At 44.6% G+C, this 27526-nt stretch overlaps 2 protein-coding genes across 2 annotated transcripts in view; one reads left to right on the top strand and one right to left on the bottom strand.

Moving 5' to 3' along the window:
* Positions 1–17325, top strand: ACAA1 (acetyl-CoA acyltransferase 1). The gene is made up of 12 exons (XM_081834463.1): positions 1–216; positions 1534–1627; positions 1853–1910; positions 3357–3436; positions 4945–4987; positions 9670–9768; positions 10552–10632; positions 12080–12270; positions 13689–13868; positions 14476–14531; positions 15811–15956; positions 16747–17325. Exons 1-12 carry the CDS (start codon positions 28–30, stop codon positions 16820–16822), a joined length of 1293 nt encoding a protein of 430 aa, XP_081690589.1. The 5' UTR covers positions 1–27; the 3' UTR covers positions 16823–17325.
* Positions 17326–17870: 545 nt separating this feature from the next.
* Positions 17871–27526, bottom strand: part of DLEC1 (DLEC1 cilia and flagella associated protein) — a 47637-nt gene continuing 37981 nt past the window's right edge. Inside the window, exons 31-38 of the mRNA XM_081834183.1 lie at positions 26518–26640; positions 25372–25466; positions 24031–24115; positions 22826–23020; positions 20615–20776; positions 19462–19615; positions 18927–19047; positions 17871–18088 (exon numbers count right to left, since the gene is read on the bottom strand). Coding sequence (XP_081690309.1) covers positions 17965–18088; positions 18927–19047; positions 19462–19615; positions 20615–20776; positions 22826–23020; positions 24031–24115; positions 25372–25466; positions 26518–26640 — 1059 coding nt within the window. The 3' untranslated portion in view covers positions 17871–17964. The remainder of the gene's footprint in view (positions 18089–18926; positions 19048–19461; positions 19616–20614; positions 20777–22825; positions 23021–24030; positions 24116–25371; positions 25467–26517; positions 26641–27526) is intronic.

Here is a 27526-nt window from a genome sequence, read left to right as displayed (position 1 = left end):
TCGAGGGGCGGCGCAGAGCGGAGGAGGATGCAGCGCCTGCAGGTGGTTATCGGGCACCTGTCCGGGGCCGGGAGCGGCCGGCCTGCCTCGTTGCGGCCCAGCCCCTGCCTGGGCTACTCTGGGGCCGCCCTCTCGACGGCGGCTGCCCCGGAGGATGTGGTGGTGGTCCACGGGCGGAGGACGCCCATCGCCAAGGCCAAGAGGGGCGGCTTCAAGGTAGTGGGCGAAGCGAGCAGGTGGGGGGGGGCGGAGAGGGAGGCGCAAGTGTTCTCTGCATTTTCAATAGGTTTTTTTTTAATATTTTATTTTTTTATATTTTATTAAGTTTTATCAAAGAAAAACACGAAATAATATAAACATACAAAAAAATCAGAATACAATAAAAACAAGCAATTAACATGAGAATAAAAAGAAAAAAGAAAAAACCAAAAATAAAAGAAAAAATTAAAACACTAAAAGAGAATTCAGAAAGTTAAAAAAGAAAATCCCTCTCTTTAATTTCTTACCATTCATAAACCTATTTTCTTGGCTTCCTCTCACCCCCCTTTCTTGTATTCCAATTGGAAATTAATTAGCAAATTCCTTCTTATTAATTTTATCCTTAATTATCTTACTTCACATATTGTTTGTTCCTGATTTTTGTCTAATATCTATCCCTTCTTTCATATTCTTATTTTACCTTTTTTACTAGAACCCTTTCATTTCATTAAAAAAAACAAAAAACCTCACTCAATAGGTTTTTTTTTTTAATTGTTCACAGTTCAGTTCATTAATTAATAATATTATTTCAAAAACGATTACCTCTTTATGTGCTTTTAGTTTTTTTTTTGCCTTTTATCTTAGAAGCATAAAATAGAGGTGGCAGGGCCATCCAGTCCAAGCCCCTGCAATGCGGGAACCTCAACTAGATCAGACGTGATAGGCGTAAACTACTTTTTGTGGCTGGGAAAAGGAGATTGGGAAGGGTGTGTGGAAAAGAGAGAAATAGAATTGTGGAAGTAGAAGGGGCCATGAGGGTCATCTAGTCCAACCCTTTTTTCTTCAATATGATTCTCGAACCCACAGCCGTAAGGTTAAGAGTCGCACACTCTTAATGACTGAGCTATCCCAGCAGAAATGAATTAACTCCCAGAGCAAACACAGTGTCCGAAATGGTTCCTTGACTGGCTCTCTCTTTATTGAGCTACCCAACAGATTACAGATTAATTTGTTGCAAGCCACCTTGAGGCCTGGTCCAGGGGTGCAGGTGGGATATAAGTACACATTTGACAGATTTAGTGTACTGCTTTTCCGCAACGAACTATGCCCAAACAACAGAATACAGAGCATTGGAAATACAATTGTCCAAAGTACATGACATGCTAGTAAACTCAAAAGTGGCAAAAATGAGCAATTTGGCAGATGCCGAATGAATTCTATGCTACAAAAAGTAATTTTTAAAAAAGAATAAAGGTTTAAGTACATAGTTACATAGCAAAGCCCTTAGTGTGGGAAACACGCAAGAAAACAGTTTTCTGTTACTTCCCCATCTAGGAAACTACACCTGATGAACTTCTTGCTGCGGTCATGACAGCTGTCCTTAAAGACCTAAATCTAAGCCCCGAGAAGCTGGGAGATATCTGTGTAGGTGAGTAATTTATTTTGAAGTTGCATCGCTGTACATATTTCTGTTTCTGCCCCAGTTGTAACTGTAAATTTGCTAACCTTGTGCTGTGGATTGATTGAGACTTCCTGTCTGGCAAATGGGCTGTCATCTTCTTCTTAAATGCTGAATTGTGCCTTCTTAAAATTAAATCTGGAGATGGCATCTGAACTGCAGATAACAAAAGCAGATTAATCTCTTTGCACCTAGGAAATGTTCTTCAACCTGGAGCTGGAGCTTTAGTGGCGAGGATTGGACAATTTCTAAGGTGAACTTTGCTATTTAACACTCTTGATACCAGATAAGAAACAGGATAGAGATTGGGGCTGCCAGCTTTGGCTAATGTTTGAGAGTGCAGAAGGAGTATTGCTGGTTTGTCCTACTTTTGTGAACTTTGCCATGCATTGTGGGGCAGATAGGAGGTGTGGTGATAACTATCTCAGGTTTTCCACATGCCAAGAGAAAAATAGCAAGGCAGGGGAGGAGGAATACTAGATGAGATGAAACTTGATAGCCACTCCACTGGCTAAGGAACAAGTGTTAGTAACTTAAGTAATTCCAAGCTGGCTTAAAAGAGGCTAAGAAAAAGTGGTGTGATGGTTTAGGGATGTGCTGCTCTCTGTTTTGCCACCCCCCAACACAGGTGAGGCCTATAATGTGTACTTCACCTGTCTTTAAGAGGTTGGGCTATGAACTGGGGTTGCACTTTAGAAAGAAAGATACGCAGATGGCTTTTCACTTAGATAATTGAGTGCTTACTCATAAAAAGTGACAACAAGCATCTCTTCTGGCATCTCACAGTCTGTTAACATGGCTCTCGCTGTCCTGTGTCTCCATCAGAGTTTTTTTTGCCTCTGGTCTTGATGAAAGCTTATGCATCACGATTAAGTTTGTAACTCGCCCTTCAATGCAGAGGTTCCCAGGGCAACAAACAACAGTATGTTAAAATACAGCACATCACTAGGATACAGAAACATGCATGTATCCAGAATGGCGTTTGGTAATATTTTGGAAAATACTTTGCAAATAGGTTCAGTCAGGACATGGTGATTAAGTCAGAGTCACATTCTGCAAGCTGGTTTGCTATGCTAAATTTCCCACCTCCCCAAGTCAGTTTGTGGTGAATCAGTGCTCTCCACTTTATAGGGACTTTGAGTCTTTCAATTGTAGCACAGTTTGAGAAAGAGATCAGCAGCAGGCCATGTGCATTGCATGCCAGAGGTTCAGTCCTACATATCTCCAGATAGGGCTGGAAAAGACACCTGTCACCCTGAAAATCTGCTGCCCATCAGATGTGGGGAGCATTTGGCTCTCCAGGTGTCACTGAACAATAAGTCCCATAAATGCCAGCAAGCATGGGTAATGGCCAGGGATGGTGGTAATTGTATTTCAGCAACATCTGGAAGGCTAAAGGTTCTACCCATCTGGCATAGACTACCCAAAGCTAGATGGTCCAATAGTCTGATTTACTCTGTCAGCGTTCTTGAACTATAATGTATAGGCTGTAATGCCCCAAACTTCACCAGATCCTTAGTCCTACTATCTTCAGTGCGACTAAGGAGTCTTTAAGTGGCTGGAATAGCTTATGTATCTTACTCTCAGCATAAATAGACCCTCAAAAGAATGACTCTATCCCTCTAAATTGACATCTCTGAGATGGGCTTCCAACTTTGTTTCTGTGCTAATGAATCATTTTGCTTGTGTCTTGTTTCAGTGGCATTCCAGAGACTGTACCAATATCATGCGTTAACAGGCAGTGCTCATCTGGGTTGCAGGCTCTGATCAATATAGCTGGTAAGAAGGGAGCTGGTGACTGGGCTTGATGGCAAAAAGCTCTTGAAAATTCTGCATTCCAAGTAAATTCTGCATTTCAGTAATTCTGATATGGTGTTCCTGTTAAGCATGGAATTTTCCTACTTTGTATCTTTGATCAATAGTTTTAAGTTTTGCAGAGTCTGGATGTGTGGTATAATGTGATTGATGTGTATAAAGGAATATATTGAGGCTGGGAGGAGAGGCACCGGTAGCAATACAGGATACAGAAGTTGTCTCCTTCCCCCACAAATATTTTTGCAGGCATTGCATGCACGATTTCAAATACAATTTCACATTTAAGAACTTAGGACAAACCCCCAGATTCTCAGGAATCTGTATATTGTAGCAAATCAGGAGCTTGCCTCAAAATTCTGCGCTTGTGGGTTTTCAGAGGCCTGGTTAGTCTTAGAGCTTTTGAAAGTCCTGACCAAAGCAGGTGTCAGCTTGACATGTGAAGCCTTAAATTCCTGGAACTGAACTTCCTGTGCAGTTTGTATATTGACTCCTGTTGATAGATGGAGTTAATTTTTTTTTAAAATGATATTTATTAAAATTTCCAATAAGAACATACAAATACAAACAGCAACAATAAAAAAACAAACACAAACAAAGGACAACAAGTATAATTTCGAACCTTATTTTCTCAACCTAATTTCCCTGACTTCCTCATACCTCCCCGTTTTGTATTCTAATTTCATTATCCAATCAGCAAATCCATTCCCTTATTTCCCAAAAGTTTTTTACTAATTCCATTCCTTTTCTTACTCAACATCTCTGAAAGCCACATTGTTTTTAAACCCATGTCAATCTAACATTCATTAATCTTATAGTATTTATTAAGATAGTCCTTAAATTTCTTCCAATCTTCTTCCACTGTCTCTTTCTCCTGGTCTCGGATTCTGCCCGTCATCTCCGCGAGTCCCATGTAGTCTGTCATTTTCATCTGCCATTCTTCCAAAGTGGGTAGGTCTGGTGTCTTCCAATACTTTGCAATAGGTCTGGTGTCTTCCAATATCTATTGCAAAGATAGATGGAGTTAAGATTCCTGGACCAATAAGTTTCTTTCCATGAAGATCTGGGTGTGTTCATTATTATTATTTTTTACATTTCTATTCTGCCCTTCAGCCAAGGATCACAGGGCAGTTTAGAATACAAACACAAAAATACATACCATAAAAACAAACCAAGCCCCCCAACACCTTAAAAGGCTATAGATTGTTTAATTAGCCAAAGGTCTGGGAGAAGAGGAATGTTTTTGCCTGGTGCCTAAAGATATATAATGAAGGCACTAGAAGAGGCTCCTTGTAGTTAGTAGCTAAAGGAATCAACTTTACAGAGATTTGTAAATTCTTCATAACATTAACCAGGTTGGAGAATAAGCCAAGTGTTTTAGTTCCCAGAATATGTAATCCCCTCTATCTGTGCAATATTGGTGAGAGGGGTGCTCACCAAGGTTGATCTTAAATTATTGCTTGTTTTATTTGTAGGTGGTATCAGAAATGGAGCTTACGACATGGGCTTGGCCTGCGGGTAAGATGAGTCTTTTCACGAACATCCCTTGCTAGTCTGTAACCTCAGTCATGTTCTCTTCACAGATCATATAGTATTTTATCAAGTGAGGCAGCTGGTACAGAAGGGGGAGCTTTTTTCATTCTGGCATTTTAGGAATGTAAAAACACCTGTATCCATTATGGAAACTGGTGGGTTTGATGCAACTTCCACTTTAATTTGATTTATAATTTACTTAGGGCGGTTCTGACATTTACCTCATTCACGTTCTACTTAATCCTATTGACATTCTATATTCCTATTGATTAAGTCCTAGGTTTTTCCAGGGTGCTGTAGAGCACAAGTTGCTACTCTATTGCCTCTCAAGTACCTATGGCAGTTCATAGCAGGGATAATGAGTCTGTGTCGTCTTCCAAGTCATGTGGCTACCAGTAGTAGTTTGTGAGACAGCCAGCTTGCAGCACCTCTTTCCTCTCCCATTATTTCTATGACTACCTGTTCAAACAGTCCCACAGCGGTAGCTTACAGAGAGGCTCTTCCAGACAGCTCGAGGGATCTGTGTATGCTTCCAGCCTCCACGCATTCCACATGTGGTGTGGCTGAAGTTTTTTAGCAGTAACAGGCAGACATTTTAAGTCCACGTGGTTTTACAACCTCTGTAAAAAACCATTTAAGTCAGACTGCAATAAACTTGCGTGTTCTTGAACTCTGTGCATCTGTATTGTGCACCGTGAATACAGTGGTGCCCCGCAAGACGAACGCCTCGCAAGACGGAAAACCCGCTAGACGAAAGGGTTTTCTGTTTTGGAGGCGCTTCGCAAAACAAATTTCCCTATGGGCTTGCTTCGCAAGACGATAATGTCTTGCGAGTTCCTGCAGGGTTTTTTCCCTCCCCCCCCTTTCCTAAGCCCTAAGCCGCTTATCCGCTGATCCGCTAAAAGCCGATAAACCGCTAATAGTGCTAATCCGCTAAGCTGTCAATGGGCTTGCTTTGCAAGACGAAAAAACCGCTATACGAAGAGCCTCACGGAATGGATTAATTTCATCTTGCGAGGCACCACTGTATTCTAAAACATTTAGTTTTAAAGTTGGTTTTATGAAGGCAGGGTGGTGCAGTTTCATTGTGTGGCTTGGCTTAAACTTCTACTTCAGCTGTAAACCCCTAAGAGGTCTTTGGCAAATAAACTCTCTTCTTCAGTTCCACTTCTGTGAAATGGCAGGCCTCACAGGATGACTGGTTGTTACAGGGTCAAAACGCCCCTTATGCTAGTGTAAGAGATGAACCCATGAAGCGCTGTGCTCAAGCTTCTTAGGTTTTACTCTCTGAAAATAAGTGTTGGGGTGATCACATGGGTGTGGTATTCAGACCTAGTGTAGGCCTCCTAGTCCTGAACTTGCTGGTTGAGGTCATTCTTCAGACTCCGTTTTCAGTCCAGTTTCGCAGGGCCTTTTGAAAGTGGGCTGCTTGCATTCTTTGGCGGTCCAAGTGCTGTCACACACAATTTCCTGATTATAGTGTAAAAGCAATTCCTGTGGGAGGATGTTTACATGTTTCAGCTTTATACTGCTTAGGATCACACCCTTGTTATAATCTAGGCTTCGTAGCTTGGTCTTAATTTTGCAATGGCATGTGTTGCAAAAGCATAGCTTGCAAATGCTAGGCCAGAAAAATGTAGGACAGGCTGATCTGGGATTCCGAAACCGAGCGCTCTGACCTTCAGTTCCTGTTGAGCAATGCAGGCCAAGTGTTGCCACTTGTGAGTGGCTTTGTATTGATTTCTCCAGGAAAGACTTGCTAAGCCCACTTTTAAAAACTATGTAGAGAATTGCTGTGGCTAACCTTCCGGCCTGCCTGGCAACATTGATCTGTTGTTTAATGCTATCAAGAGTTTAAAGTGTAGCCAAGAACTGCTCTTGCATCTGTACAGATTTCAGAACTGTTGACTTGGCAAATATGCTGCCCTTAGAAATAAAAAGTGGTAGTTGATTCTTGTGAGCTGTAAACCTTTTGGTATCTTCTGATCTGGGGCTGAAAACTGACACTGCAGACATTAAAAACCTGCTCTTTGGAAAATCCATGGCTTCATCAGGTGGCTTATTAGTTTTGTGGAGGCTGTTTGGCAACCAACCTTGAACCATGGACTATTTAGTCTGACTTCTAAGACTTTGGGCTGATGGCTGTTGTAAAATCCTGCACAGCTTCTCTTGCTAAATACGTATTTTAAAACTGCATGTAGGAGCATTTCAGAAAATAATGCAAACAGTCTATACCCCAGCTGGTACATAGTAAGATCTGAAGGCACCTAAGATCTTTAATGCTATCCTTCAACACACTGTTGCTTGGAAATGATTTCAATAGGATCCTTCAGAGTTAATATAAATATAACTGAGGCGTCACAGTCTTTTTCAGAGTTACGACCTGATAGCACAGGACAGCTTTCCTCAACCTGGTTGCTCCCCTAATGTTTTGGACTTTGGCTCCCATCAGGTCCAGCAAGCATGTTTAATGAGTATGGGATGTTATGTGTTAATAGTCCAAAATGTTTAGAGGGCACCAATCCAAGGAAGGCTGGCAGAGATTGATACTGTTAGAGTGAAGTAGCATATTATACATGTCTACCTGGAAGTAGTCCAGTTGGGGTTTACTCTCTGGTAAGTGGATATAAGGAGGGACGCGGGTGGCGCTGTGGGTAGGTCGGCGGTTCGAATCCCCACGACAGGGTGAGCTCCCTGCTCCTGCCAACCTAGCAGTTCAAAAGCACGTCAAAGTGCAAGTAGATAAATAGGTACCGCTCCGGCGGGAAGGAAAACGGCATTTCCGTGCGCTGCTCTGGTTCGCCAGAAGCGGCTTAGTCGTGCTGGCCACATGTCCTGGAAGCTGTATGCCAGCTCCCTCGACCAATAAAGCAAGATACCATATTTTTCGCTCTATAACACGCACCTGATCATAACACGCACGTAGTTTTTAGAGGAGGAAAACAAGAAAAAAAATATTCTAAACGAAACAGTGGATGTATGATTTTTGTGGTTCATGCTGTGGCCACAGACGTGATCTGACGGTGAGTTTGGGGTAGCCCAATGCAAAAATCCTGAGGATCCACGTGGATCCATGCTTTGTAACCACGTTTTTGCGCCATTGCGGCCCCATGAAACAGTGGGCGCGTGTGTGTTTTTTGGTGCAGGCTGTAGCCATGGATATGCTATGTGATCTGATGGTGAACTTGGGGTGACCCAGTGCAAAAATCCTGAGGATCCATGTGGATCCATGCTTTGTAACCACATTTTAAGTGGTGAGGGAAGGAAGGAAAAGCATTCAAGGGACAAGGAACACGCGTGGGGTGTGTGGAGAAGGATGCTGCTAATAATGCAGGAGAGGGGTTTAAGAAGGAACACGCATGGGGTGTGTAGAGAAGGATGCTGCTAATGATGCAGGAGAGGGGTTTAAGGGGAGAAGGAGCTCACGTGGGGTGTGTGGAAAAGGAGCTTTTCGGTGAGCTGAGGGGGGAGGGAAAGAGCACTGTTGCTTTAAAGGAGCCAACCAGACAGCAGCGACTTACAGCAGTGTAAGCAGCTCCTTTCCTCTCCCGCTTTCTTCCTTCTCTTCCTCTTTGCTGCTTTACGCAGCTAATGGCGAATCCCCTGCAACCCAAGTCCTGCTCAGCGGATCAGCTGAGACGCTGGGAGAATCGTAATTTCCCCCTCTCCCTCATCCCGTGCCCTCCTGTCCCCAGCAGCCTTTTTAAAAACTTTTTTACTGGTTTTCACTGCGCTCGTGGCTCAGAGCCTTCCTGTGCCCTGCCGTCCCTCTGCAGCCTCATTGCTCCGTTTAGAGAGCGCACGGACCTTTGCTAGCTGAGGCTGCAGCAGCTGTTGCTGGCTACGCGGCGCTTTTTGCGGCTCGTTATGGCTCCTGTCTGTCCCTCCTCCCGTGTAAGCGGCTGCTGCCCGCTTTGCTGCCATGGCTCTCCTTCCCTCCCTCCTCCACGGCTCCTCCCCCTCCTCCTGGCTGTAAAGCAAGCAAAGCTAGAGCCGTGCAAAGCCCTGCAAGCGGCTCCCGCTTTGCTTGACTGACGGCAGCCATGGCTCCGGTCGAGTGCATTCGCTCTGTAACACACACAGGCATTTCCCCTTACTTTCTAGGAGCAAAAAAGTGCGTGTTTTGGAGCGAAAATTACGGTAGGTGCCGCAACCCCAGAGTCGGCCACGACTGGACCTAATGGTCAGGGGTCCCTTTACCTTTACCCTTTAAGTGGATATAAGACTGTTGCTTCAAGTGATTTTTCCAGATGGTCCAACAGGCAAAATATATGTAGGCAGCAAATTCATATCTTGATTATGTGCTCTACAGTGGTGCCTCGCAAGACGAAATTAATTCGTTCTGCGAGTTTTTTCGTCTTGCGAAGCACAGATTCCCTGGGTATTAACGGTTTTAAGAAAAAGGAAACAAACTTGCAAGACGTTTTCGTCTTGCGAAGCAAGCCCATAGGGAAATTCGTCTTGCGAAGCAGCTCAAAAAACGAAAAACTCTTTCGTCTTGCGAGTTTTTTGTCTTATGAGGCATTCGTCTTGCGAGGTACCACTGTATATTTATTTAGGTGTTCTTATGAAAGCAGTTAGATACTTGTCTCTTTTCCTGATCCCTATATGGTTCTTTCATACAAATGATGTTCGCAAAAGCATTTCTATCTCTGTTTTTCCTCCAGAGTGGAAAGCATGTCTCTGCGTACTGTCGGCAATCCTGGGGACGTCAGTTCTCGTATGATGGACAACAGCAACGCCAGAGATTGTCTTATCCCAATGGGGTAGGTGTTTTTATCTTTTCTTATGGTTTTAGGGGGGCTTTCTTGATGCTACTTTCCATCTAAGTGAGTTTCTGAGAAATTGTTCATTGTCAGGTTTCTGGTAAAGCTGATGAATGATGCTGGAGGCAAGTAAAAGGCATACAGCAAACATAACAGCAACTTGTGTACACACAGCAATAAAAAGTCAAAGTTTGCATGGAAGTTATGCATTTTGTATAATAAATTGAGCAAACTCATCTGTTTTCTTTGCTTGCCATTGGAGTAAGTTGTTTAAAGAAAGCAAAGACATGGTTGGTATTTTCCCAACATTTTGGCAACTGTGTTTAGGCTACTCCAGTTCTTCTCTCTTTTTGCTATTGTTTTGTTGACTATAATTATTTTATTGCTGTGATTTTTACTTGTAATTTAAGAATTTGTATTGTTTTCAATGCTTTATGCAAACTATTTTGAGGTCACTTTGTTACAGAAAGCAGTACTATAAAAGTGTTTAATAAATATGTCCTCTTCAGCCAGTTGGTCTTATTTTCCCTCCCCGCTTCTGTTGATGTTTTTCATTGGGCATTGCTCACATATTTATAAGATTAGTCTATGAACTGGAAACTTGCTTTTTTAATAATGAAAGTTGTGATTCTTGGGGTGGCAGACCCTGAGCATGCATGATTCTGGACCCCCTGGTTCTTTTGAAAGTTACATTGGTTCCACTCTTCCATCACTTTTCTTAGAGAGACAAATATGCTCTGAACCAGTGGATTAATCCACCTGATAACTAATCTGGTTTTTCAGAATAACCTCAGAGAATGTAGCCGAAAGGTTTAATGTCACCCGGAAAAAGCAAGATGCCTTTGCCTTGGCTTCTCAGCAAAAGTAAGTGGTTGCTTTTCTCCTCCAGCCCCCAAAGAAATGGACTTTGGTTCTTTCCCACTTAGAAGCTGCCTGCTTTCTGTGTCCTGCTTGCCACAGCCACTCCACCTGTGTCTATGCAAACACCAGCATCCCAAAGCAGCTTATTGAATCCAGCATTTCTTAGTACAGTCGTACTTTGGAAGTCAAACAGAATCCGTTCCAGAAGTCCATTCAACTTCCAAAACGTTCAGAAACCAATGCATGGCTTCTGATTGGCTGCAGGGAGCTCCTGCAGCCCATTGGAAGCTGCGGAAGCCCCGTCGGATGTTCAGCTTCCAAAAATCGTTCACAAACTGGAACCACTCACTTCCAGTGTTTGGGAGCCAAAATGTTCGAGAACTAAGCTGTTCGAAAACCAAGCTGTTCGAAAAGCTATGTGGCTAGGGAAACCCACCCAGATGGGCGGGGTATAAGTAATAAATTATTATTCTTATTCTTATTATGTTTTGGCTAATACAGCATTAAATCATGCTGTGTCATTCCTGCGAAATGACCTGTTTGGTTCAGTGGTTTATCCAGGTTGCCTTCCTGCCTGATTATATAACATAGTGGCTCACAGCAGGGACTTTGCTTGTTGGTTGCGTGCCTAGTGTGTAGTTGGAGAAGTCGCTTCCAAACCAAATGCCCTTTAGAACTTGGCCTTCCTCCCAGGGAATTCAAGGTTCAAGCCTTTCTCCTTGCCATTGCTACGGCACCACCAGTCATAGCAGTTCATGCATTCACACCCTCCCTCTTGCTTGTTTGCTCGCACCTGGGGTGGGGTGTCTGATATGCATGGAGGGGAAATAATGTCTTCCTGCTCACCCCTTTCGCCTCAGTTTGACTTGTGTTCTGGTGGAAACTGCATTCACACCGATTCATTCCATTGGTCCTGCCAGCTCAGTAATAGCTACACTGAATCTGGCTCTCTTGGGCTTCAAGCATAGCTCTTTCCCAACTGTCCCAAGGACTTGGTAGGGACCTGGGCTTTGCTGCTCATCTATGGCCTTTTCTGGTGTGTGTCAAACGTTGTGTGGCTTAGCTGGCTTGATTCATGCGGTCAAGGATCATCTAATAAATTGTTTAGCATCTCAAGTGCCTATGTTTGAGACTAGGAATAGAGTGTTTGTGTAAAGTCAGATCTACCTCAGTCTCACATAAAGAGTCTCACAAAACACCATTGAAATGAGCGGAAACCTTGCATTCAAATGGAAGGGGTCCCAAAGCAGCAAACATTGCTTGGACTCCTCTTAGAGCAAGCATGGACAACTCCTTCTGCTCCCTTCCTATGCTAACATAGGTGACGCCATTTAAATGTCTTTCATACAGCTTTAGGAACACACACTCTTATTTTGTGGCGTCACCCTGTGCTTAGTACACAGCAGAGTTCTGAAAAATGTTGTGCAAAAAAGTACATTTGTGGTTCCAGAGCAGCTCGAGCCCAGCAGATGGGGTGGTTTAAAGATGAGATTGTCCCGGTCACCACCACCTTCACGGATGACCAGGGCCAAGAGAAGACGATCACTGTGCTCCAAGATGAAGGGGTCAGGCCAAGCACCACGCTGGAGGGGTTGGCGAAGCTAAAGCCGGCCTTCAAGGAGAATGGCACCACAACTGCTGGTAAGTACCAGGAGCAGAGGCCGAATTAACTGGAGGCATTTGTAACGTGTGCCAAGGAGTCTTCTCTATTTGCAGTTATGCACGTTGGTGAAACGTGCCAGTTCAGTCTCGTTGATTTGGCGGTTATTTATGTAATGCTTAGTAGCTGCAAGATGCAAAGTGCTGTTAACAGCAAGGGAAGAAAAACCAGTTTGAAATAATGAAGCCAGTGGTGACATGCGTTTGGAAGGAGTCATAGCTCAGTGGTGGAATGCATAATTTACACTCTAGAACAGGCATTCCCAAACGGGTTTCCAGCTGTTTGGGGGCTACTTCATCCCTAGTTAGCCGAACCAGTGGTCAGGGATGATGGGAATTGTAGCTCAAAACAGCTGGAGACCCAAGCATCTCCATCTTAACAGGAAAGGCCACTGCCAGTCAGAGTAGACAATACTGGGTTGTGTGGGCAGATCATCTGACCTGGTATAAGGCACCTTTCTACCCATATTCTGGACTAGGTCGTTACTTTTATTACATTTAAGGAAACAGGTAAAATTGCTCTTAAACGGGTTATTAATGGTGGAAGTTTGTGTGCATGTTTGAAGCGGGGTTGTGAGAAAGAAATAGCGATATATTAGATGGGAAGGTATAGGCAACAATTCCTGAACATTGCAGTTTTGCAGCCAATGCAATTCTCAGTCAGTATCAGATTCTATACAAAATAAAAAAAAATCCTTCCAGTAGCACTTGAGAGACCAACTAAGTTTGTTATTGGAGCTTTCGTGTGCATGCACACTTCTTCACACTTCTGAAGAAGTGTGCCTGCACACAAAAGCTCCAATAACAAACTTAGTTGGTCTCTAAGGTGCTACTTCTGACCAAACTGCGGGAGGCAGTGGAAGACAGGAGTGCCTGGCGTGCTCTGGTCCATGGGGTCACGAAGAGTCGGACACGACTAAAACGACTAAACAACAACAACAAAGGTGCTACTGGAAGGGATTTTTTAATTTTGTTTCGACTATGGCAGACCAACACGGCTACCTACCTGTATCAGATTCTATGATTCCCACATTGGGAGGCCAGCAAAAAAAAAAAAAGGGGGGGGGAGTAAACAGTATATTGATCCTCTCTGAAGGCTGTTGGTTAGTCCTGCTCTGAATAGCTGCCAGCAGCACTGCTCACAGTAGCTGTAAACGAATCCTGATGTTGCTGGATTTCTGTGTCAAAGATCACCACTACAGGCAACAGAAACTCCTGTGACAACATTAGGTTAGGTCTGCAAATGGCTGGGAACAGACATAGTCTGAATCTCCCCCACCCCTTTGGTAGAGTTGTGTCATAACTAACAGGTTTGTGCTGGGCTTGCCAGCATTCTGTGTAACTAAGCCTGCCTCACAATGCTGAAACCTTGCCCTGGCGTGTGAAATCTCTTGCCACAGGTAATTCCAGCCAAGTTAGTGACGGCGCTGCTGCAGTTCTCCTGGCCAGACGTTCCAGAGCTTCCCAGCTGGGCCTTCCCATTCTCGGGGTGCTGAGGTCGTGTGCAATCGTTGGCGTTCCACCTGATGTCATGGGCATAGGACCAGCCTATGCCATTCCGGTGGCGTTGGAAAAGGCTGGTAAGTTAATCTTGGGCCAGGGGTTGCCAGCTTTTTGGAGCCAATGGGCACATTTTGGACTTTGAGTAAGTGCTGTGGGCACCAGTCACAAAAGGGCTGCTGTGGAGCATGGAATGACACACATAATGGAGAGGGCATGGTCTTTGCCACTGTCCACCCCCCACCCAGAAAACCTGAGGCTTACAGTAGGAAGTCCACTATGTCCTACCGGTGGGGATCACAAATATTAATTTCATCAACACAAACTGTCGTGCCACTGATACCTAGTAACAGGGAGAATTTACCAGTAGCAGTAAAAATACAAAAGGTGACTGTACTTTACTCACTCTCGTGGACAAACCTCACACAAACAAACCACGGGCACACAAGCATCTCTAACTCTTGCCCACACACTTCACAGATATTTCTCCCTCTTTCTGCCCAAGTTCATTCTCTCTCTCCCCCCCCCCTCACCCCATATTCATATTTCCCTCCCATATCTTTTGGGGGGATGAGTCGAACACTGAAAGGGTGGAGCAGGCTAATTTCACAATGAATTGCAACAGTGGTGTTACAAATATTAACTGGAAAGGCTTACTTTGGCATCTTCTCTCGCTCTAACCTGCAGGTTTGACTGTGAAAGATATTGACATATTTGAAATCAACGAGGCCTTTGCTAGTCAGGTGAGATTTGCCCATTTTGTTGCACTTCATTTTTAGGGTGGGGTAGAGAGAAGCCCTTTTCTCTGTATTGGGACCAAATGGATTTAGGTTTTTTGCGGAGGTGATGGGCTTAGGTGAAAGCAAAAGGGCTTATCACTTCTCTTGCAATGCATGTGTATTAAAAGCATCTTGGATAGATGAAAAATTCCAAAAAATAAGGGCTTTCTAGTCGCAATAATTAAGAGGTAGACCACATTTAAGGTTCTCGTAGTCCCTGGATGATGGGCATCCAATCCCTCAGGCCCACACATAATAGTTCCTGTATGCCCCATTCTACATACGGCCTGGGCTGAAAACGTGTGCGCCTAACCTTTATCAGGCTATTTTTTCTTTCTTGCAGCATCCCCTGCCATGGTCTCCCTTGATCTCACCCAACCGAGTTGGCTTGAATTGGACTAGGGGGCTTTAAACAGTGGTGTTTCAGTGTTGTGTGAAACCAGTTTGCACAGTGTTGCTGCAATTCATCCACCCTTCCCTATGGAACCCCTTTCAGGGCACTGGAAGTGGCAGAGGCAGCGGCAGCAGTAGCACTGCGATTAGGTTGCAAGAATGGGTTTCACGCAAGATTAGGGTGCAAGAATGGGTTTCACGCAAGAGCTCTTTGCTGCCGTGGGAGTTTTAATTGAAGGTCACCCTCAGCATTGGGAACTGAACATCCTATTTGAATTAAACACGCTCCCCGCTTTTATAATATTGTTAATTTGCACCAGGACCTGCAAGAAGTAGAATACCATTCCCTGTGGTGTTCACTTGGCAAGTGAAAGGAGGTGGACAGAACCCACATTCCCCTTCCCCCAGCTTTCTGTTTTGAGGAGACTGTGGAATGGCTTAGTAGCAGCAGGTCCTCTAGGTTGGGAACTTCTTGGAAGTACATTTATTTTTGCCACTCCAGGGATGTTTCTGCTAGTTGGGCTGGAGGAATAGGGTGGAGTGTCCCTTCCTCACCACTCCTTGTACATCCCTCCCAAAGATTTGACATTTACAATGTGGTGTGAGTAGTAGAAATCTAGTGCATACAGTGGGGGTACTCATATTCCTTGGTCATGCCTTTATTCGGGTAATTCTCGTGTTCACCTAGCTTGCTTCGTTACATGCAGAGACGAAGAAAACAGGAACAGGCGACTTGCGTCTATTTGGTTGCTTTAAAATGTTGAATCTCCTTAAGAAGCCTAAGGTGGGAGATTCAGATGTTGAGACCCCTGGCTAAGTGGAGGTAACACTGACTGTGGTGTTTCTGCAGGCTGTCTACTGCGTGGAGAAGCTTGGCATCCCCATGGAGAAGGTCAATCCTCTTGGTGGGGCCATTGCCTTAGGGCACCCTCTGGGCTGCACCGGGGCGCGGCAGGTGGTCACTCTGCTCAACGAGCTGAAGCGTAGGGGGAAGAGGTGAGTGTCGAATCACCTGCATTAACTCTTAACTTTGAAGTATATATTCTCATGCTCCATGTTGCTAAAGAAAGACATACTTTTTATGCCCCTAGTGCTGGAGTGGTTGCGTAGGTGGTTTCCCGACTGGAGAAACTTGTTCAGGAGTTACAACTATCTCAAAGCTCTCTTACGCAAGTTCTAACTGGCAGAAAGAAATGTAAGCCACATCAAAGGACTTTGTTACTGCGTGTGGCAATAATTCAAGTGTTTGTTGAGCTGTTGGTGTTAGTGCCAACTTTTTGATTGGTCCCTGCCACTTCTCCTTAAACTTGCAGTCCAAGTGTACTGTTGGGTTCTACTGCAGTGGACACCTATTTCTTTCTCCCTCCCCAAATCTCAGTAACAAATGATTTTGAAAGCAACTTCCCCCGATCGTTGGATAGCCAAGATGTGCATGCTCTCGTTTTCTCTCATACACTGCTTTGGGTATGTCCAAGCAGTAAATCACACAGAGGCACATCAGGCAGCTTCTGGGGTGAGTACATCTGAATAAATCTAGCTCTTGCAGTACACAGTTTAGGAATATTGGGCTGAAGTATCTCAGGTGGCAGGAACTGCATTCAGCTGCCATTGTGCCACTTATTCCAGTTGTTACGTAGGGCAGAAGAGTTAGCTGGTTTTAGTCTGTGTTGCAAATTCTGACCATGAATCAGAGTATGAGTTCAAAAGTAGTCTGTTTCTACAACCATGTCAGATGAAACTGGAGAATGCAAACAGAGTTAGGCACTAACTTGTGCCCTTCTTTCAGAGGATACGGCGTGGTCTCCATGTGCATTGGAACAGGGATGGGAGCAGCTGCAGTGTTCGAGTACCCTGGAAAGTGAACAGAACTCTGGCCTGCTTAACGGCTGGAAGTTTCCAGCACCTCCCCTCAAATGCTTCATGAATCGGTCCAATGAAAAGATGCTCAGGATGTAGCCCGCAGGTGGGATACACGCCACAGCGCTCTAGTTCAGTCGTCCCTCTTTGCAGCCTTCCAGCTAAATCTTGCACAGGGATGGCATGACAAGAGAGGCTTTGGGTAGGCAGGATGGGACTCAGTGTCATAAATCTTGACTTGTGGGGCAGAACAAGTTGAGTACCCCTTCCTGAGGGGAATTCTGCCTAAAGGGACTAATCGTGTATTTGGGAGCAGGCTCCAGTAGCACTGGCTTCTTCATTTAGCCAGCCTAACTCTGCGAGACAAGCATCAGTCAGTAGAGGTCCTCTTAGGACTGACTGATAAAAGGTACAGGTTGATGTAGCGCTGTTGAAACAGAGGAGGGCCGTGGCTTTGCTTAGGGAACGTCTATGGGAAGGTGACTTAATAATTAGAGTTCAAAAGCTTTCTTTTGGTGGCTCCAATTGCCCCCCCCCCCCCCGGAGTGTCCCTCGGGTTAAGTACTTAATTCCTTCCGGAGGTCCGTTCTTAACCTGAAGCACCACTTTAGCTAATGGGGCCTGCTGCTGCGCTGCCAGAGCACGATTTCTGTTCTGATCCTGAAGCAAATTTCTTAACCTGAAGTACTATTTCTGGGTTAGCAGAGTCTTCAACCTGAAGCGTATGTAACCCGAGGTACCACTGTAACTCCTAAAACATTCCTGCCAATATTATGCCAGGTCAGAAGTTTACACTGATCATTAAGGATTTTAACCAATTAATTTAATTTCATTAATGAAAACCTCAATATAGCTGCCTTTGCGAGACACCTAGTGTCAGAACCTGAGCCTTTAATAGCAACTAAGTAATAAAATTTTCTAATAACTACTGCTTTCTAGTAGTCCTGATTTATAAAAATGGAACAGCTCGCCTCTCTTAGGATCTTACTAACATTCCGTTTTAAATTTGATGGCTCGGCTTCTTAATTCAGAAATCAAGCTTTCGCACTCAAGTCAACAGAAATAATGGCCTTTTATTTTCTACTATACATCACCAAAAACCAGGTAAACCTACTTGCTGCAGCTGCTGGAAAACTGGTTGGGCACTTTACGTTTTGCGCATTTCTTCATACTTCTCATCATAAGATCCTTTTCCCCGGACGTAGAGCAGGCAGGGTGCCTCTCCCAGCATCCCAACAACTGTGATTATGGTTTGATATTCCACGTCCTCCCTGTTTAAAGGGAAAGAAACACAATCCAGGAAGGCGGGTGGAGGCCTGCTAGTCTTACAGATGCCTACTAGTGGCGATGTCAAGTCACGTACATTTAAATTCCTCTCCCAGAGACATCTCCAGCCACAAACACTGATGCAGCATGCAAGGAAGCCCTGAATGTATGCAGTTACTTTATATTATGGAAGGGGCAGCAGTGGTAGAAGTAGCAGGATTAAGCTCGTTTACTTAATTTATGTGGCACTCTGCCAGTTAAAATCTCGCAACTGTATGCTAGCTGTGTTGCACGCCTGATTTTAACCCCCCCAAAGTGGATAAAGAAAACTTGCTGTATCTGCCTCAAGTCTTTTAGGGCAGAGTTAACTTACCCTCCAGCCTTCCAGAGTTTGCTGGAAACTGGACTTCAGAATCCAACATCTGGAGGGGGCAAAGGTTAGTAACCCTTGTTTTGGGAGGTTACTAGATAGAAGTGGTGAATTTAGCTTTATAATGTGCCCTAATTCTAGTTCCTTGACATAATTTATATTTAATACGCAACTATTGCTCTCTGAGCCAGGGAGCCCATCTGCCCTAGGATACTTCTGCAGCTACTACTTTCTTGTACACTGAATACCCTTGGTTACCCTTTTGTATGGAAAACAGTTCTGCTCCAGCTACCTCCCCACTGTCAGTGTGAACTGCAAAAGTTATCAGAGGAAGCACTTAGGAATGCAGTCACTCCAGCCAATACACAAGGAAACATGGTTTCATAAAGCCCCCCTAATTTACCAACAGGTTGGCAGCTTTGGTGGTAACCCTACAAAAGCAATGCAGAACATTAACTCACTTCATGTCCTACCTTGGGGTGAAGCGAACCACCAGAAGTGTTTTGGTAGGCACGCTACTTTGATGTGCTTCAAGAACGCCGTTATTTGGGGAGATGGAAAACACTTCAGGTTCTTTGTGGCGCTCATTTTTATCTGTAAGAGGAAGTGAAAGATCAAAAGGTATAGATAGTGACATTCTTAATGAAAAGAAAGCCTCACACTAACGTCTACTCGCACCTTTACCAGTTGAATAAAATGACCACACTGCTTCTGATAAAGTTGTTAACAGTTGTCCTGGCTTCCAGTCTACTGAATTCATTACTCTAATTTATCCAAAATTGTTTCAAAAATACACTGCAGTTTGCAAATGTGTGTCCTTCATTCTAATGCACCATTAACACAATGAGCTCCCACCTTTTTTTGGCAGAAAGGAGATCTACACATGTTCTAAATTAAACAGATTCTATGATTTTGTTAAAAAATAAATGGACATTCTCACAATGCAGCTTCCAAGCATAGTAGCCTTCTTAACAGAATGGGAGATGTCAACCTCCCGATTTCTCTTACCTAGCAAAGCTGTCCAGTAGCTCCTGCATCCACTTGTATTCATCACAAGGACAGCTTCAGACCTCGTTTGATTAACAAGGCAGATTTCGAAATCGATCGTGTCACAAGAGAGCCCAAGTACTGGGACAGTGAGGTATGCAGCCATGGGCAATGCCTGCAAAGGTATAAAACAGGGCAAGAGCCTTTGATAAAGGAGGAATTCTGTACTGACCAGGCAAAGCAGACTAGGAAGATGATAGGCCAGAGCAGATCTATGGTAATTGTCCATATACATAAGATGTGCAGCTAGCTTGGTGCAAGCATCCCACAGCATTTCTAGTGCAGCTTCTAGGTGTGGACACCAGATCTCTTTGAGGGCCAATGCCAACTAAATGGATGCTTAAAAAATAACCGCTAAAATTGTGTGAGTTGTGGGATTACACACTCCCTCCCCTGTCCAAGCATAACTCTCCCAAGCTGGGTAAGCATTTCTGCCAGCGCCAGTGGTTAACCAGGATCCAATCTAACCATAAAGTACATTCAGATGGACCTCCACACGGGAGCCAGTGTTTTCTGGGGTTTTGTTTCTTTCTGCTGCAGGGTAAGAGCAGAAATCTTAAGACTGCTTCTCTGGGCAACAGCTTTCTAACTGCCAAGTGTCAGCCATTCGGCTCTACGCACGGCCAGACACTGCTGCAGTCAGGGAGACCTTGTTGCTCTTGCAATTCAGTTTGGCAGTCCATATTTCTGGCCAAAAAAAGAAGTGGGTACGGCAAGGCAGACATGTCTGCTCAGCCACCCACCCCTCTTAAAGATCAAACTTGTACTTAAAAACTAATAAGCTTTGGAAGACTAGTATTTGGTCTGGGGGTTAATAAACCTGTCCTGCCAAAGGTTGTGTATAAAATAACTTTAAAATATGAAAGAAGGTTGCAACAATATGTGGTAAAGTGGGCTTAAGCAGGTAGAGGTGATAAATCAATATATTCCCATACTTGCATTGTCATATTTCAAAGTACAGGTGATAAGCAAAATGTGTGTAAGTGGGGAGCCCTGTTGCAGTAATACAGCTTCTTGCCCAACAGCAGCTGAAAAGGGTAGCTCCCATATGCCATTGTGAAGCCCTTGCGAGTCTTTTTCTGGACTTTTGGCTCACTGACCTCAATCTGCATACCTGGGTTGCTTTGTTACTGTATTCAATGATGAGATTTTGCTTAAACTCTAGGATTTTGTCTCCATTTTCAAGCTGTAGCACTTGAAGCCCAGGCAGGAACTGGTCTTCCGGGAGATGTTGGTAGGTTAGTAACTCCAGAGATGTGTGGAATGACACCTTTACCTGTGTGTAAGCCAGGCCAAATAAGTTAATGACAGAACCATCTTTGCAGAAAAAATGATGTGCTGTACATTATTATTATTATTAAAATTTGTATACTGCGCTATACCCGCAGATCTCAGAGTGGTTCACAGAATAAAATCACAATATAAAAACACAAAATACATAATCAAAATAAAAACAAACAACCCAATAACCCCCCCCCCAAAAAAACATTTTAAAAGGGTATTTGATGTCAATCAACCAAAGGCCTGGTTAAAGAGGAACGTTTTTGTCTGGCACCTAAAGGTGTATAATGAAGGTGCCAGGCAAACCTCCCTGGGGAGAGCATTCCACAGACAGGGAGCCACTGCAGAGAAGGCCCCGTTCTGGTGTTGCTGCACTCCGGACTCCTCATGGAGGTGGCACACGAATAATGGCCTCAAGATGATCTCTGGGTCCAGGTAGGTTCATATGGAATATGAGGTATTGCAGTCCAGTAAAACACAATGTCGTTATCTTTTACTGGACCAACTTCCCACGGTGAACAGATGAGCAGGCTCTTGAATTACACAGAACTCTTGATCACATACAAGACAACAGAAGAAGCCAAGCCAGTCATTCTGCCTAGGGAATGGCTTGTTCAATTACCATATTGATGCTAACCAACCAGTACAAACAGGTTCCTACTTTTTTAAAAGGGGCCCTCTTTTGACCTGCAACACCAGTTCTCTTAATGATTACACTGAGTTTGAACTGAAGGGTCTAAATGCAATTAAAAAATTTAAATGCAAAAAATGAGGAGGGTGCTTTAGTGTGGTGGCATTTACCGTATTTTTGCTCTATAACACGCACCTGATCGTAACACGCACGTAGTTTTTAGAGGAGGAAAACAAGAAAAAAAAATTATTGTAAACGAAACAGTGGATATATGATTTTTGTGGTTCATGCTGTGGCCACAGACATGTGATCTGACAGTGAGTTTGGAGCAGCCCAATGCAAAAATCCTGAGGATCCATGTGGATCCATGCTTAGTAACCACGTTTTTGCACCACTGTGGCCCCAGGCAACAGTGGGTGCATGATTTTTTTGGTGCAAGATGTAGCCATGGACATGCTTTGTGATCTGATGGCGAATTTGGGGTGACCCAGTGCAAAAATCCTGAGGATCCATGTGGATCCGTGCTTTGTAACCACGTTTTAAGTGGGGAAGGAAGGAAAAGCACTCAAGGGACAAGGTACACGCGTGGGGTGTGTGGAGAAGGATGCTGCTAATAATGCAGAAGAGGGGTTTAAGGGGAGAAGAAGCACACGGGTGGGTGGAGAAGGATGCTGCTAATAATGCAGAAGGGGGGAATAAGGGGAGAAGGCTCCTCTCCCCTCTCGCTTTGCTCCTTTAAAGAAGCAGGCTCTCTGTCCCTCTCTCCTCCCCACTCCGCGGCTCTTCTCCCGCTTTGCTGTTTCAAAGCGAGCCACAGAGGAAGGAAGGAAGGGGAACCATGGATCCTCTGCTCACGACTGCAGCAGATTCCCTCCGCCACCCGCAGGCATTCGCTCCATAACACGCACAGACATTTCCCCTTACTTTCTAGGAGGAAAAAAGTGACTGTTATGGTGCAAAAAATACGGTATCTTTTAGCACTCCCTGCCACTGCGTATCAGACATGTGCCTGCTCCGTTGCCTTTCTGATGCCTACTAAAGACATTCCTCTTTCAGCACACCATCTGAAGACTTTATCCCAGTCAGGATCTTGGATTTGAACTGATTCTATGTGTGTGCTGCCTCTGTTTTAAACTGTTTTTATCTATTAAGTAATAATAATGACTTAAATAAACACTGGATAGTTTTCTCCTTTTCTTCGACAGAGTTCCTACTTCAAGATAGTAGTTTAAATGTTAAAACTTCCTTGCAAAACAGCTTATGCTTCTAATCTGAAGCCCTGGTCTCCCTCCCTGGTCTGTGTCACTTTATTTCTTTATACTAGAACTTCGGTACCAGTGAAAGCAATGGGGCGTAAGTTTTACTTAGTCCGCATCCGATCCACTGCCGGTTAAGGCTTGAAGATGAACCTACCAGCATATTTTCCAGAGGATAGAGTAAAAGGTGCTGCTCCCCATTTTCACTGTCACTGGGGGGTATCTTCAGGTTCTTCTTGGGGTCTACGCCAGACACGGAGAAGGGCGTCGTCAAAACCAGCTTGAAGGACAGAGGAGTCTCTGTGTTGTTGGTGAGCTTCAGGTTAAGGGTTGTGGCTGACTGTGTCAGTACCTAAAGGATTGGGAGGGAGCATATACATAAAAGGGCATACATACCATCTATGCCCTTTTAAAATGTGTTTTTTTTGGGGGGGCTATTGGGTTGTTTTTATTTTTATTAAGTATTTTGTGATTTTATATGTTGATTTTATTCTGTGAACCGCCCTGAGACCCCCGGGTATAGGGCGGTTAATTAATTAATTAATTAATTAACTGCCCTATACCCAGGGGTCTCAGGGCGGTTCACAGAATAAAATCAATATATAAAATCAGCAATGGATTTTAAGTTTTAAAGTGCGATAGACATATAAACATATAAAAACTTTAGACTAAGAAAAATGGCCCAAAGTCGCCCATGGACCACGGTTTGGGAGTTTTCTTAACAAACTAGATTGAATCGGGGGATGGTCTGCACCTACAGATCTGTGCGAGAATCTGGCGATAATCCAGGTTGTCTTATGGTCTTTGCCTTATATTGTATATTGTATATTGTTTTAAATGTTTGTTTTGCTATTGGGATTGTAGTTCCATTTGTGTATCTCATGCTGGTCTCTGACTGTAATAAATTTCATGTTCATATATAAAATCACAAAATACATAATAAAATTAAAATTAATTAATTAGTATTATACACATGCGATTCCCCACATATGTGCATTCAGTGCATTCCCCACATATGTGCACTCATGCACGGCTGCATATATCTGCAGGTGCTGGGAAATAAATAATTTCAAACTGTAAGAAAGGGCAAAAACAGCCCAAAAGCAATTTTTATTGTTGCATTGGCAGTGTTTAATTGTTGCCAGTCGCTAAGTGATTTGTGGGGAAGTGTTGAGAAACAAATGATCAAAATCAAACCCGCTTCACATTCCCAGGTGACTCCATTTCCCTTACAATGCATCCCCGCATTGGATTCTGAGTGTGACTGTTTTCATGGTGCACTTTCAGAGCCTTGTTCCGTGAGGAGGAAAGACACAACTTTTCGAGGATCTCAAAAGTAGGAAAGGAATCGGGACTACTTACGCCCATGAGGGGCTCGTCTGGGATAAGGGCGCTGGCCAGAGCATAAAACACCAATCCGCTCTCATGATCCATCTCGGCAGTTAGCCTGCAGGAAGAAAACCAAAGGCCGTTCAGTCTTGTCTAAGGAGGAGTGTAACCCATTAATGGGATTATATGTGGCACATTCAGTGTAGAGCATGCCCACCGAGCTTGGCTCTGGACTGCTTTCAACAAGCTCTTAGAGCGGAATTATGAACAAGTCCATAAACTTTGCACTAGGCTGTAACGTCACGCACAGCTGTCTCAGTCATTGTGGCCTATAGGAGGAGGAAAGAGCCAACTTTTGTGTATCTTCTACTTGAGGTTTTAAAGTCAGAGCTGAGGAATCTCTGGCTTGGGGTTGAAGGAGACTCCCCAGTTTGTCCCCCCCCCCCTTGGACTACAACTCCCATCACCCCTGCCCTTCTACTGTAGCCATAATTTTATTCATTGCTTGTCTTTAGTACGGGTGTTATTTTATGACAGTCATTTGTTTACCACCTTTTAATAATAATAGCAGAGCAGTTTATGAATGAAACACAGTTCATTTCTCCTTTAGCTAAAGCAACTATAAAATGAATAAAGCAGTAAAACTCAAAGCTGCGTAAAGTAGCAAAGGAGTTCATAAAAGGCAAAATAAGATTGAGATTTTATTGTTGTTGTTGTTTTTAAAAAAGGTATTTGCCTAGCAGAAAGAACCCCACCTCCATTTTGGGAAAGCTTTGGGCTCTGCTCAAGTTCCCTCTGGTCCATCACCTCTGTAGATTCCCAGGGTTCAAGGTGAGCTACCGCCACTCTCTTTCAGGAAATGGAGGCACGAAACCAGGTTTCCAGTCCCTGAAGGAACCGGACTCGTCCAACTCATTTGGGGTTGGGGGGTAGCATTAATCCAAAAACAGTGACGAGAGTTCCTTCTCTGTTTCTGGATGATCAGAGTATCATCCCGGTCTTGAGGCATAGTGGCCATTCCAGGAGGTGCCCTTCTGGAAGAGAGCCAGTGTGGTGTAGTGGTTAAGAGCGGTAGTCTTGTAATCTGGGGAAACGGGTTCGCTTCCCCGCTCCTCATGCAGCTGCTGGGTGACCTTGGGCCAGTCACACTTCTCTGAAGTCTCTCAGCCTCACTCACCTCACATAGTGTTTGTTGTAGGGGAGGAAGGGAAAGGAGAATGTTAGCCACTTTGAGACTCCTTTGGGTAGTGATAAAGCGGGATATCAAATCCAAACTCTTCTTCTTCACCACTCAACTTCTGCTTGTGCAGCTGTGAGCACCCAGCCCTCATTCTGTCCCAAAAGCCACCCCATCGCTTCAGATATGGCACTTACAAAGCTGGCTTGACAAACGCTTGCAGGTCAATCCGCAGAGGTGCGACGGCATAGCCGTCTCCACGAGTCACTTTCCCAGGGACGTTCCGAACCATCTGGTGGAGGGGAATAAAAACGTATCAACGGCGGTCCGCTGTGGGCACTTAGAGCCGTGCTGAGCCTCCTCCGAGCGATGGGACGGGGCTGGGCTTACCGTATTTTTCGCTCTATAGGACGCACCCGACCATAGAACGCACCTTGTTTTAGAGGGGGAGAACAAGAAAAAAAATTCTCCCCCTCTCTGCTCAGAGCCCCTTCAGCGAAGCGGCAGGAGAAACGGAGCCCCTTCCATTTCTCCTCCCGCTTCGCTGAAGGGGCGCTGCGCAGCTTTCCCTCTCTGCCGAAGCCAGGAGAGTCTTGCTCTCCTGGCTTCAGCAAAAGCAACGCAAAGCCTCCGGACTATGGAGGGAGCGCTCCCTCTGTGCTTCGAAGGCTTTGTGTTGCTATCGCTGAAGCCAAGGAGCCTGCATTCGCTCCATAGGATGCACACACATTTCCCCTTAATTTTTGGAGGGGAAAAAGTGCGTCTTATAGAGCGAAAAATACAGTAATTTGGGTTGCAGCTCGATTTGTGTTACGGCTGTTCTCAGGAGCGGGAGACAGGCAGGACCTGCCATGACCAGAGCACTTTGGATAGCGAGGTGTGGCTTCCCAAGATGGTTTCCATTTGGAAGAAAATGGCTTTGTTTGCACTGCAAGGTTGCCAGGGATCCTAGGTTGCCATCTTAGTTTGTGCAAAGAGCTGGCCATGGAGCAGCGATGCAAGAAACTGGACCCATGCGAGGCTTCTGACCTGATAGGAGGTAATGGAGCTCTGTCACCATGAGCCTAACCTGCGTATCTGGTTGGGCCACCCGCTGGGGAAGACTCAGGGAATGAATCTGGCTTATGCTCATGGGCTGTCCTGAAAAACAGCACCATTCCTCAGCACACCTTCTCTCTACTTCGGGAGGACTAGGTAGGATGACACATGGTGGTGGCAAGTGGGTGTTAGTTTGGGTAGGGCGGTGAGAGCAGGGTGCTGGACAAAGCCTAAGGAACACAACAAAGCTGGAAAAGAGAGAAGTCAGATGAGATGGGATGGATAAGGAGGGAAAGGATCCATACCCTGCTATCCAGGCTCATGAAGCCAAGGGCAAAACCTTCGCATTCAAACTTATTGATGATCTCTGGCAGCATCAGCGGAGTGAAGGAAATGTGGATGGCAGCAGCATCACCTGCGGGGACCACCTGGGCACAAACAGCTGATTAGGAACACTGAGAGGACAGGTGGTTCTGCATATTCAGGAAGCTTGAGGTTTGTATTTCGGAAACAGCTGTCCCCTCTTCCACCCCCACATGTGGCAAACAACTTGCAAAGCTAGGAGGCTTCAAAAATATTCTGATTTTGGGGGAGAGAGGAAAGGTTGTGTTTTGAACCCCAGCTGCCTAGGATCAACCTCATGTCCTGTTCCTGATGAGAGCCAGTTTTCAAAATATACGGAGCCCTCAGAGCTGAGATTGTAGGAGGTGTAGGGACCGCATTCTTAAATGCTCCGCCACATAGTGTGAAGTAGACTATTATGGGGAGTGTTTTATATGGAGAAGCATTCAAAACAAGTAACTCTCCCCTGCACTTGTGATATCCTGAACCTGCATCGTAATCCAGAATCCAACCACTTCCGTCAATCACCTTGTTTTGAATAATATAATAATAAACAAAACCCTGGCCTGTGGAATGTTCTCCCATCAGATTTCAAGGGAATAAACAACTATCTGACTTTTAGAAGACATCTGAAGGCAGCCCTGTTTCGGGAAGCTTTTAATGTTTGATGTTTTGTTATGTTTTTATATTCTTTTGAAAGCTGCCCAGAGTGGCTGGAGGAACCCAGTCAGATGGGTAGCATATTATTATTATTATTATTATTATTATTATTATTATTATTATTATTATTTACTACTGTGGGTTAAACCACAGAGCCTAGGACTTGCCGATCAGAAGGTCAGCGGTTCAAATCCCCGCGATCCCTGCTCCTGCCAACCTAACAGTTTGAAAGCACGTCAAAGTGCAAGTAGATAAATAGGTACCGCTCTGGCGGGAAGGTAAACGGCATTTCCGTGTGCTGCTCTGGTTTGC

Source organism: Podarcis erhardii, assembly GCF_964252035.2.
Source record: "Podarcis erhardii genome assembly, chromosome: 12".
NCBI classification, from domain to species: Eukaryota; Metazoa; Chordata; class Lepidosauria; order Squamata; family Lacertidae; genus Podarcis; species Podarcis erhardii.
The sequence above is the reverse complement of the archived record's forward strand: the minus strand, read 5'-3'. Positions and strand labels throughout refer to the sequence as shown.